General features: G+C 44.7%; 1 protein-coding gene across 1 annotated transcript; it reads left to right on the forward strand.

Annotated features, from left to right (window-relative positions):
• The first annotated feature begins 8,193 nt into the window (after positions 1–8,193).
• On the forward strand, positions 8,194–11,742 carry LOC108933469 (cardiotrophin-2-like). The gene is made up of 5 exons (XM_018750557.1): positions 8,194–8,252; positions 10,389–10,582; positions 10,896–10,997; positions 11,247–11,420; positions 11,548–11,742. Exons 2-5 carry the CDS (start codon positions 10,415–10,417, stop codon positions 11,740–11,742), a joined length of 639 nt encoding a protein of 212 aa, XP_018606073.1. The 5' UTR covers positions 8,194–8,252; positions 10,389–10,414.
• The last annotated feature ends 664 nt before the right edge of the window (positions 11,743–12,406 follow it).

The raw sequence follows: 12,406 nt of genomic DNA on the forward strand, positions 1-12,406 counted from the left end.
ACCTCAAGGCCCTGGTCACTATGGAGACGGCAAATGCCCTGCAGTAACGGGGGTGATGACTCTATTAGAACAAGAGAGCTGAACACCTCTATGTCTAATACAAGCATTAGGCATGCTGAATATAAAGCACAGAACCAAAGTGCTTCTGGAAAATGTTCCTGCAAGGCGGAGGTACTGACACATGCGCTCTTTCTGATATAAAAAATCATGACTGAGTGAGATTCAAACCTCAGTTTAGATAAGACTCTTTCCCACAGGAGGCACAGAGGCAGGAACCAGATTATCAGGAAGTGGCACCTTTTCAAGGACAGGCCAGGACATTAGCAAAGACTCATGAATATTGACAAATCAAGGCTGAGGCCACATTTACAGGCCACTTATTTGAGATTACTCCCAGTCTTCTCAAAGTTAGGCCAAAATATGCACACAGCATTACCACAAATATATTAGCCATCATTTCTCACCATAGTACACTCAAGTATTCTGATAGAAGTACAGTCTAAACATGCTATCAGGGACTGCTGGGACCCAAAGGTGGCAGGTTTGAATCTCACTTCTGGCTGTAGTGCCCTTGAGCAAGGTCACACACACACACACACACAGAGTCTGAAACCACTTGTTCCAAGCAGGGTCACAGTGAGCCAGAGCCTAACCCAGCAACACGGGGCGTAAGACTGGAGGGGGAGGGGACACACCTAAGATGGGACACCAGTCCATCGCGAGGCACTCCAAGTGGGACTCGAACCCCAGGCCCACCAGAAAGCAGGACCCCGTCAAATGTGCTGCGCTGCTGCACCTCCCTCTTGAGCAAGGTACTTACCTTAAATTAAGAAATTATCCAGCTGTGTAAATGGGGACATAATTGTAAATAGATTAACACCGTAAGTCGATTTGGAGAAAAGCATCTGGTAAATAAAAGAAATGTTAAAGCAGTGAACAGCAAATCATTAGGCTGATACAAAAAAAATGCTAAAATAAATAAGAGTACAGTCTATCTCTTAAAATAAATAAGATTGCAGTATATCTGAGGAATACTTGTAAAGGAGTTCAGTCCTGACACAACAGCTTTGTTTATTGTCCAAAGTTCACACAAACAGAATGCTAACTACATCTTTTTCTGCTTCTATCAGCAGAAAAATGAACTGATGACAGCCTCTGGTGCAGTTGCTGGGGTACAGTATTGATCGGAGTGTAGGCACGGGACCCCATGTAATGTCACTTGTCCCCCAAGCAGCGCTCTGTCCACTTGGTCACAGCAGCCAGACAAAGGACAGAAGGACCATAAGAGAAGCGTAAGAGCTTTGAGACTTCAGTAAAGACTTTTCTGTCAGGCTGAATGACACCGAAGACACTGTTATTTAAGGTATTGCTCTCTGTACTACTGTTTGCTTCCGTTTGTCTGTCCACATCAAGACGTTCATCACGATTTCAGTGCCCGCTGTTCGGCTTTTTTTTTTTTTTTGAAGCGAACCGAAAATGCGCAGTTCCCTCTGATCAGTTATAAACGCACGATCTCCCTCTAGCGGTGGACACAGGTAATTATCACGGAGTCGCTGAAACGATTTTTCGCTCAATACTGTACTGTACGTCACATTAATAATAATGAAAAGTTACAAACTGCCCATCTGGTTCACTAACATAAACTCAGGGCCGCTATAATTTAAATAAATATTTCCCATTATTACATTTAGATTTGTCATTTTTTAAGTTTAACCAAACAAAGTACAGTACGACATTCTGTACAGATTCGAAGCCTTTATATTTTAAAGGTTAAAAGTTAGTGTAAGGAACAAACAATGTCAACGACACTTTTTACGGTTGTCATACTTCTACAGTTGTTTTTGAGGAACGGTCCTAAGCCCTTTTACAGATCACATCCGCAGTCTTTTTCTGTTGAAATTTACCTGTACCGTTTTTAATTCCTTATATTGTAATCTGCATTCTAATAATCAAATCTTTCCTTCTTCGTGAATTTGCTATATTATTTAAAATATTATTTTTGGGGTGGGTTTTCAGCATCTTGAGAGATTCTTACAGTCTGGTGGTCAGGATCTGGTGAGAACCCCTTGTACAGGAAATGATGGTACCGTGGTGCAAATCGCACCCCCAGAGTCCCCATGTCCTGACCCCAAACTGCAGTGTTACTGGAGTAAGCGCACCTGCGAGCGATGTGTCCCTGTCCGAACCGCTGTAGCCCACACGAATATGGAATACAATTTAAAAATCACCATTAACAGTACAGATACATATATATAGAGAGGGTGCGGTGGCGCTGTGGGTTGGACCGGGTCCTGCTCTCCGGTGGGTCAGCATTACGCCCTGTGTTGCCGGATTAGGCTCCGGCTCCCCGCGACCCCGTATGGGACAAGCGGTTCAGATGATGTGACACACACACACACACACACAGTCTGAACCGCTTGTCCCATACGAGGTCGCGGGGAGCCTCAACACAGAGCATAATGCTGGAGGAGGAGGGGACACACCCAGGACGGGACGCCAGTCCGTTGTAAGGAACCCCAAGCAGGACTCAAACCCCCGCCCCACCGGAGAGCAGGACCCGGTCCAACCCACTGCGCCACCGCGCCCCCGCCAGTACAGACATAACCATGTTAAAATTATTTTTTTATAACCCCCGTCTATAGGGAGTTCATGTGCTAAGAAGAGCTGCTAAGGTAGTTGTTACAGCAGCTGCCTTTTGAACCCTAAGATCGCAGGTTCGATTCCCAGTTCTAGCTGTATATAGTTGAGCAAGCAGATACTTAGCCTAAATTGCTCCTGTACACTTTCAATTGGTTGTACTAAGTAAATTATTGAAAGTTCCTTTAGAGAAAAGCGTCAGCTGAAAGAATAAATGCAGACAATTTACAGTGATGTAGCCTTTTATATAATAATTTGGTGTTATTTTTTACCAGTTCAAAATACCTTTAAAGTAAAGCGTAGCAGCGTTCAAATTTGTTTTTTTTTTTTTTTTTTTTACTTTAAATAAAACCTCTAGAGTCGCATCACAAATAAATAAAAAGTATTTACGGACCAAATGAGGAGGTAAGTCAAGCCTTAATGTTGCTGGATACAACTGTTGTTCTGCCGTTCAGCGAAGCCCACGAACTGTTTCGCACAGCGAATGGGGCACAGCACACCTACCTTGTGAATTAAAATTAAATTAAAGCACAGACAAAAGAGTAAATAATACAAAGCAAAACAGAATAAAGGAAAACGCGACAAGGCCCTCTGCTCAAAGCGACACAACACTGCGCACTGACACACAGCCCACTCAGCCCACTCGCCACGTGAAATCGAGCGAAACACGACTGCCTCGATCGCCAGATGCCGAGAGCCAAGAGCCGCCCCTGAGAGCGCATGAAACAGGTGGTCTTAACCTGCCCTATTAATGCGGTTACGTGTATAATGCGAGCTGATTCAAATACAACCCCCCCACCGCTCTACAAATATGGCAGGAGGGGGATTCGAACTAGCAACATTTCGATTACGGGGCGACATATGTCGAACATCCGCCTCCTGCCTGCGGTATGTTTGCACAGAGTCTATGAAAACTGGCCTAAATTCGTCTATGTCTCATCCGTTGGCGCGGGGCAGCGGAGCGGCGAGCATCAATGCAGCGCGAGAAAAGGAAGAGAAAAGTGCCGCGCGCACCGCAGGGGGGCTCAGCCTCGCGCGAGCCCCTTCAGGCCAAGGAGTTGAGCAGTACTTTCTCAATGTGTGCATCGCGAACATTAATCGTTTGCCACATTTAAGTACCAAAAGCACATTTTCCTTTTTTCTCACAAACACAAATTATTCCTGAGTGTTTTTCGGTCCCCGTGTCTTTCTAAAAGACTGTTGTCGGAAGTTGTAATCTGCTGAGCTGTGCATCAGAAGTGGTCAGGGAATAATTTGCAGAGTTTCTCGCATTTTCCTGGGTTTTTTCTTTCCGTTTTTTTTTTTTTTTTTTTTTTTGGAAATTCTCAGTTACTCCTGTCATGACAAATCTGCAGTAATAAAGTAAAATAGATAACACTATACCTAGAAGTTTTTTCAGAAACTTCACTGAAGAATTTTAATATTCAGTCTATACTTGCGCAAAGCCTGTCGATTTTATAATTAGAGTTGCGACCAATATAAACTACAGCCTATAAGTTGAATTCCCAGTGGAGCTCGTCAAAAAAACAATATGAATAATGTCACTAACTGCTTCATTCGAACAAAGTGTCCTTCTTTACTGTTACTTCTATGTGTCCGAGAAGTGCGTGCGCTCCTGTCCGGCGTGCTGCCCTCTTGTTCAGAAGTGCGAAGTGCATTCAGTACGAACAAATAAAAAGAATTCAAGTGAACCGAATCGTGTACAAAAATGACACGAGACTCAATTATATGTGTACGTGCGCATCATGACAGAGATCGGCTGTAGGGTGACTTTACTGCCGCAGAAAATGAGGTAATTCCGTAAGAAAATATTGAAACTGTATAGGAAATGATTATGAGGGATGAGCCTAGGATAGGCAGAGATTTACACAAGAACCCGTTACACGAACTAATGCAATGTGTATGCGGAACAGAACGTATAACGGGATATTTGTCCCAAGAGCAACTGCGGAAATATCATTAATGTGCACCAGCGTGGCTTATTTCTTTCATATATCCATCACTTGGATGCACCATCGTTGATGTTACCTGGGTTTACTGAGTGTTTGGGGTCACATCCACAGCCATCCAGGTGATCTTTCTACAGCCTCAGTAAAACTCTGGTGGCTTTCCTGTGATGTCCAGTGTACAGTGAGCTATTATACACTACTGTATGTTTACACTGTTGTACATTGTACACCATTATACAGTATTATACATTATAATCCTAACCCTGACACAAACCCTAACCCAAGGATAGTTGTGATGTGTGGTGATGGTGACCGAAGCTGCCTTTCGAGTCTTGCTTTCCTGCGCGATCACCAGGAGCCTGGGAGCCCTGAGCTGATGCTGGACATTGATTCCAACTGCTCACCTTTCTTGAAAAATGTTTTTGGTTTCACTTGCTGGTCTGTGAGTTCTGCTATTTCCCCACTGATGATCCCCCAGTATTGCCCCACTGGTGATGTGATTGACATCTGGTGTGGTCCCTCCTGCAAAAATTGGTTTCTGGTTAAACGACTAAAAAAAATATGCAGAGTTATTCAACTTTTCATTTTTATTAAGGAATAGGCTGAATTGTAAATTCAAACTCGGGCAGAGATTGGATGTGAAGTGCCAGAGGTTGAATTTAGTATTGTTTTCATTAGTTCTGCTCATCATAGCAAATTAACATAAACACTAAACTTTGTCAAATAAATAGCGATAAACTGAAATAAAGTTCCTTTTTGGCTCAAGAAATACAAAAGCGAATGGGGGAGAGGGGATAGAACTGTAAACTGTAACAAGGATTAACAAAACAGGAAGATAAAGGATGATGACTAACCCATAGTAAAGGACTTCACACAATCAGCCATCAAACACTGTAGAACAGATCATAATTTCTACAGCTCTCACGATCAATACTTAAAATTTACTCTTGAGAACGCTGCACACTGCTTTAATACATAAAAAAACTCATTTTACTTTCTGTATTGGACAATGTGGATTTTTACCCTTTGTAAAATCCAAAAAATCTGCCCGCATTATCAATAACTCCTTTAAAACTCATTAATTAATGTAACGCGACCAGGCATCTTCATAACAAGCCAACACTGCGAAAGCTGCCTTACAAATGCTGAAGATGTATATACTTATACATAATAACAGCGCTGTTTCAGTAGATGTAACAACCTGAACACAAGTAATTAAAGGTGTGCGTAGCATTGATACGGTTCATTTAAATACTGACTCGTTTAACTATCACGTGTCCGAAGTGACTTAAAAACGTCAGGTTTATATGCAAAGACTACTTACAATTATATTGTTACTGATGCAGTTGCCTATTACTGGGGTAGTTCAGGGTAAATACTTCATGAGGGATTCAAATATAATTACATTCAAATGCATAGATAGTATAGTGATAAACTAAAAGTAACAGCTTTAACGACTGCGCCACCTGCTGCCCCTACCGTGAGCGCTTTTGTAGCATTTCGGACCAAGAGGACAAGGAGTAAAGGAGCGGAAAGAGATGTCTCACTGGGATTCCTTCTAAGCCAAGGGACACGCAAAAGACCGAAACACAGCCTTGCAACACAGCGGCCCCCGCGCGTGTTCGGCGAAGCTGCCCCACGGCGCGAGATTACCGGCAGCTTCCCTCTTCATGACTCCGCTCCAAAACACCCACGGTAGACCGACGGCTTTCGAGAAAAGTCTGCCGAAGGAATAACGTGAAGGTGCAAAACTCTCAGAGAACTCTCTGTGTGTGTGTGTGTGTGTGTGTGTGTGTGTGTGTGTGTGTGTGTGTGTGTGTGTGTGTGTGTGTGTGTGTGTGTGTGTGTGTTCTTCAGAAACAGGAAACGGGGGGAATGGGATGTGTGTTTATCTGTTTGTTTCTCTGTTTCTTCATCTTAGGAGGGAGATCGAGGCTCCTAACTAGAACAGTTCCAAATCCTGCGCTCCCAGGGTCATTTGACAGCGCGTTGCGCGCTCACGAGGCGTTCTGGGGCGCCCGCCTGGAGCGCGTGCGCACTAGACTAGTGCAGTGCAGTACAGTAGTTCACTGTGCCACGGTACCGCGTTAAGTGTCGGCGCAATGATTCAGCGCTCCTCCACATCACATTCCCCTGAATGTTTTGGTCTTTCCCCCCCCCGAAACTGGGCAGTACGAGGTGTCCGAAGCTCGTTTCTCTCTCGAGCTCCGAGACACGGGGAAACCCTCAGAGAAGGGAGAGACAGGAAGACTGAGTAGGAGGGCGCTGCTGCTGTCACGAAACCCTAGCTTCATGGAAGATGACCGCAGAACCGCAGAACCGCAGCGCTTCTTCGCGCGGCGCTCACATTCGGGAAACGACCCTTCTCATGTTCTCATAATATGCCGTTATTAATAATTATTAACGTACTGGGCTGCTCACTTGTAACCTGACGGTCACACTGGTTGGTGAGAAGGCCGGCTCATGCTGAAAATTCAGTTCAATCAATAAAGTCTCGGGTTATCACCCTGTCGCTCTCTTTCGTTGTCCTGGTGAGGGTCGCGGCGGCCCGGAGCCTATCCCGAAATAAGTGGCGCTAGGCTGTGAGGATTGCAGCTGGAACGGAACGCCGGGTCTGGGGTTATCGTAATTGCGAAAAAAATATCTCCTTTATTCTAAATATTCAACGTAATATATTTTGGAATAATTGACAATGGTGAGATGGGGGGCGCAGTGGCGCAGTGGGATGGACCTGGTCCTGTTCTCTAGTGGGTCTGGGGTTCGAGTCCCGCTTGGGGTGCCTTGCGACGGACTGGCGTCCAGTCCTGGGTGTGTCCCCTCCCCCTCCAGCCTTACGCCCTGTGTTACCGGGTAGGCTCCGGTTCCCCGCGACCCCGTATGGGACAAGCGGTTCAGAAAATGTGTGTGACAATGGTAAGGAGGTGCGGTGGAGCAGCGGGTGCGGCCGGCTCCTTCTCTCGGGTGGCTCAGGGGTTCGAGTCCTGCTCAGGGTGCCTCGCGATGGACTGGCGTCCCGTCCTGGGTGTATCCCTGCGCCCTGTGTTGCCGGGTTAGGCTCCGGTTCGCCGCGACCCCCATGGGGACAAGTGGTTTCAGACAATAAGTGTGTGTGTAATTCACAAGGTAGGTGTGCAGAGCTGTGCCCTATTCGCTGTGCGTACACGTGTTCGGAGGGGACACGTGATCGTAGTACAAACAGCCGTTTCTATCTGCGTGCGTTCGAAGCCACAGTCCGAGGGCTGTGAAGTACCAGCACTACCCGCTGCCCCGCACTGCCGCCCCTTAACAGTGTTCCGAAACACCCGTAACTTATAAAAAAGTTCGCGCAGCCCACAAAGTGCAGAGAAACAATATTTGTGTTGATGGGAGTATGCTGGTGAATCAATGTCCTTAATAAGAAGTATTTTGCGCTGTTCGTACATGTCATATGTGGAACAAGTGTGGTGCATGACTCTAAAATCATCGTTTTTCCCCAAGTAGTAAAACATCCTAGTAGTTTTTACAGACTTGCAAAAGACTTGTTATTGGAGGGAAATTTCAAATAACAGAAGAAAGGGGGGGAGCGAAACTAGAAGATGACGAAGGAGCATATAAGTCTCCTTCGGTGGTTCACTACTCTGAAGATCTGTTAATTCGAGCCTTCCTTCCGCAGCCCATCTCTCCAAGGTAGGGTATGTGACACATTTACTGTATTACTCTATTCTACAGTACCATTGCTGATATCGTAAGCCCTATATATATATAGCAGGACAAACAAGTCTGCTAAATAAAGAGTGATGTCATCATGTACAATTATGCACTTTTATTGCCAAGAAACTTTCATATGAGGGGGTGCGGTGGCGCAGTGGCGCAGTGGGTTGGACCGCAGTCCTGCTCTCCGGTGGGTCTGGGGTTCAAGTCCCGCTTGGGGTGCCTTGCGACGGACTGGCGTCCCGTCCTGGGTGTGTCCCCTCCCCCTCCGGCCTTACGCCCTGTGTCATCGGGTAGGCTCCGGTTCCCCGCAACCCCGTATGGGACGAGCGGTTCTGAGAATGTGTGTGTGTGTGTGTGTGTGTGTGTGTGTGTGTGTGTGTGTGTGTGTGTGTGTGTGTGTGTGTGTGTGTGTGTGTGTTTCATTTTACGTTTATCAGTGTTAACCAAATCCGTTCCCTAGCGTATATATTATATTGCAAAACTGTATTAATGGAAGTCCAAAAGTTGACTAATAGATCAGATGATGATGATGATGATTATTATTATTATTATTATTATTATTACTACTAAATATCCGTTTAATAACAGGGGGCGCGGTTGCGCAGTGGCGCAGTGGGTTGGACCGGGTCCTGCTCGCCGGTGGGTCTGGGGTTCAAGTCCCGCTTGGGGTGCCTTGCGATGGACTGGCGTCCCGTCCTGGGTGTGTCCCCTCCCCCTCCAGCCTTACGCCCTGTGTTGCCGGGTAGGCTCCGGTTCCCCATGACCCCGTATGGGACAAGCGGTTCAGAAAATGTTTGTGTGTGTGTGTGTATCCGTTTAATAAATTTCTTAATATGATCTTAACGACTTTTGATATGGTTAATATCTTGATATGAGTTTTATTGATCGTCATCATCATTATCATCAATAATAATCATGCGTTTTTATTGTTGGTAGTGTCATTTTGATGGACGTGATAAATGGTTTGGATTATGAATAGATGGACTGATATTTACTTATCAAAAGGTTTTTATACGTGGTGATGTGCTTGGAATACAGCTTGGTCTCCAGCTGTGATCCTCTCACCCTCAACCCGTCTAAAAGCGCTCTGGTGAACTTTAAGCGCCCTTCAGAGCCCGCACTGAGCCCAGTCTGTGACCAAAACCCAGGTCTAGCCTTTTGCACCCTGGCAGCTTGGGCAATTTTATCTCGTGCACATCTCCATATGCTCTTTCTTTGACAGACTTTTACACAGAGAATGAAAGAATACAAAGAATACATGCCTATAACACTTTGGTAACACTCGTCCAATGAAAGGACGCACACCTCATCCTGGAGGTGACCGATTCCAATCGCTCTTTCCTTGCAGAACTTTAGTCTGCGCTACTTGTTTTTTATCCATCTCCATTAAGGTGAAATGACAGCCCTTTCCCCAGTAAAAAAAAAAAAAAAAAACACAATGAAAGGTTCCTGCTCAAAGAAGCCATCTGGCAGAGGACAGCAGGTAGCTTAGTGGCTGGAGCCCCTTCTTCTTTACAATAACCGGATTGGGGCTTCAGTGCCACCTACTGCTCTCATACCCTTAATCTGGGCCCGAATGAACGCAGTAAAGATACTCTGACTATATGTGTGATGATTTGCAAGTCTCTTATAACAGAAACTTGTTACAAACTGCTTTGAAGAAAATGTAAAACAGCTGTTGCCTCTAAATAAGTTTTTTTACTCCTTAGTTTAAAATCATTTTAAGCAACTTATGAAAGGACTATTAATTAACAATAATAATAATAATAATAGCAAATAATCTCTGCATCAATGCAAGTGATATACAGGTGGATGGGCGAGGGGATGGGAGGACACATGTCCCCCGTGTACAAACAAACAATTTTTCCCAGCGCCACTATCTGTGTATAACTCCTTTAAGTGCTATAGCTGACTGATCGTTTTCCTCATCAAATTAAACCAGTTTATACACAGTTAAGGTACGCACTGCTATATAGCAGCGCTAAATGAGCTTTTTTGAGCTGTGTAATCCACTACGAATGTTATTCACGTTTTCATTGCATTAGATAATTGTTTTAAGCGCTGTTAATATATATATATATCATTGATGTGTTTCGGACTTTATTCCAGCGGTCACCTTTTCACACCTTTCCAATATGCCCATGGTGTGTCGACTGAAGTTTTACCTGCTCCTGCTGTTCACCTTGGAGTCGTGCCATATTACCGAGAGCCATAAACATCAGCACGGTGACAGGCGGCTTTCCAGTTCCATCCACTTCACAAGAAGGATCCGTTCACGCATCCAAACGCTCCTGATGCACTATGTGAGGATCTCATGGCAAGCAAAGAGCACCCACGCAAACACGGGATAGGAGAGGTTCAGATGAGATAACTTAAGTCACCAAGTATGTTTGTGCATACAAGGAGCCTAACATGGTAGATGGTCCTTCAGGCATATTCAACATACAGAACAATGTCATAATCATGACTACAGCAGTCTCCAACACTCACAGAACACTCTAATCATTCCAGTCCTTCGGGCAAGTCTACACATTTACAAAATATATTTTTCCAAATATTTGTGTTATTACTCTTATAAAAGTACCATGTTAACTGTTGCGCGGAATTTTTTTTCAGAAAGAACAAGAGTTGGGGGACTCAAAGTTTGAGGATCGCAGCCTGATGCTGAAGACACTACCCTCCTTGAATACAGACTATTTCACTTGGCTGCACATGAAGGTATTTGAGAAGTGCAACTGTGGCAGGAGAGGGTGCTCATGCACATTAATATCACCTTAGTGTATTATAGGTGCAGGATGTTAGTACTACCTGATGCCTCCAGATGTTCCTGACCTCTGTAGTTTCTAATTATTCCAATTACTGACTCACTTAAGTGGTCAGCAGTTTAAAGGTCCTAGAGCTGCCAGTGCTGACGGGAAGTGAGGCTTGTAGTTTCTTCATTGGCTATCTGCATGTTGGTGTGCGTAGGACACAGAACGACTGAACAGGGCTCTACGAGATCTGAACATCTTCCTCATTCACCTGGATGCCAACAGAAAACAGATAGAGGAGGGGATGAACGGCCAGACGGATACGGTGACTCGCTCCATGTACGGAGTTCAGCTGGACGTGCAGGACCTCCTCCATCACATTAAATCGCAGGTAACCGCATCCTTCAAGGAGCTGGATATTCTTGGTTTTAAACACAGTGTAAACAAACAATATACAAGACATTCAGATCTGAGACTTTCTGGTCGAATCTCACATCCTCGGTTGCTTATCGTTGCAGTTAAACCGAATGAGCAGCCAAGGCGGTCCATCCGGTGAAATGGTCACAAAGCAGCCGCTCCCTCTCTCGCTGCTCCAGCCTCAACTGAGCTGGCACAAGCGTCTGCAGGGTTACGTAGTTCTCAGGGACTTGGAGCGGTACCTGGGAAAGCTGGTCCGTGACTTCATTCTTCTGAGGTCCAGATATAGGAAGTAGGGACGTGAGTCAGTGACCACTGCAAACATGTAACCCATTCAGAATGTGATGCATGATGCTAGATAAGACTTTTAAAAAAGGAGCAGTTTTTCCTAACAGTTCATCAATGGATTACGGTTTATTCCATTGAAAGACCTGAGCACAATCAGTACTTGCTTTCATTTTTTCTTTTGTTTTCATGAGTTAGCTAACTTTTTTAACTTCCCAAGTTATTGCTAGGAGATTTCAGAGACTTTCCAGTATTAAAAAAAACTGTGAAAATATGCAAATCTTTGCGATACACCCCCCTTCGTCTGCCTGTTACGTCTGCTGACCACACGTCTATACATATGTTTGCTTTTATTTATTTGTTTATTTATTTTTCATATTTATTTATTTCACGATTAATTTATTTTTATATGTAAAACTCTGAATTTTGTACTTGAAACAAGAACAAAGAACATGCACAATAAAGTTAAATAAAAAGATGAAACTTGCCTCCATGCTCTTGTAAAGTTTGGGAAAAAAACAAGGTTATAAACGTCTCCAGATCACTGACTTTTGACTCAATCCTTAGCAACACCCCCCCATCCCCCACCCCGCGCAGGGCAGCCACAGAGGGAACTTTCTGAGGGGGATTCACTTGTGGGCTGTGGGGAATTTACTTGGTAACGAACCAGGGTTT

Source organism: Scleropages formosus, chromosome 10, assembly GCF_900964775.1.
Source record: "Scleropages formosus chromosome 10, fSclFor1.1, whole genome shotgun sequence".
Lineage (NCBI taxonomy): Eukaryota > Metazoa > Chordata > Actinopteri > Osteoglossiformes > Osteoglossidae > Scleropages > Scleropages formosus.

Coding starts and splice junctions, on each gene's coding strand:
- LOC108933469 (XM_018750557.1), top strand. CDS start 10,415: ATGCCCATGGTGTGTCGACTGAAGTTTTACCTGCTCCTGCTGTTCACC. Junction 10,998..11,246: donor TCACTTGGCTGCACATGAAG/GTATTTGAGAAG, acceptor TGGTGTGCGTAG/GACACAGAACGACTGAACAG. Junction 11,421..11,547: donor TCCATCACATTAAATCGCAG/GTAACCGCATCC, acceptor TTATCGTTGCAG/TTAAACCGAATGAGCAGCCA.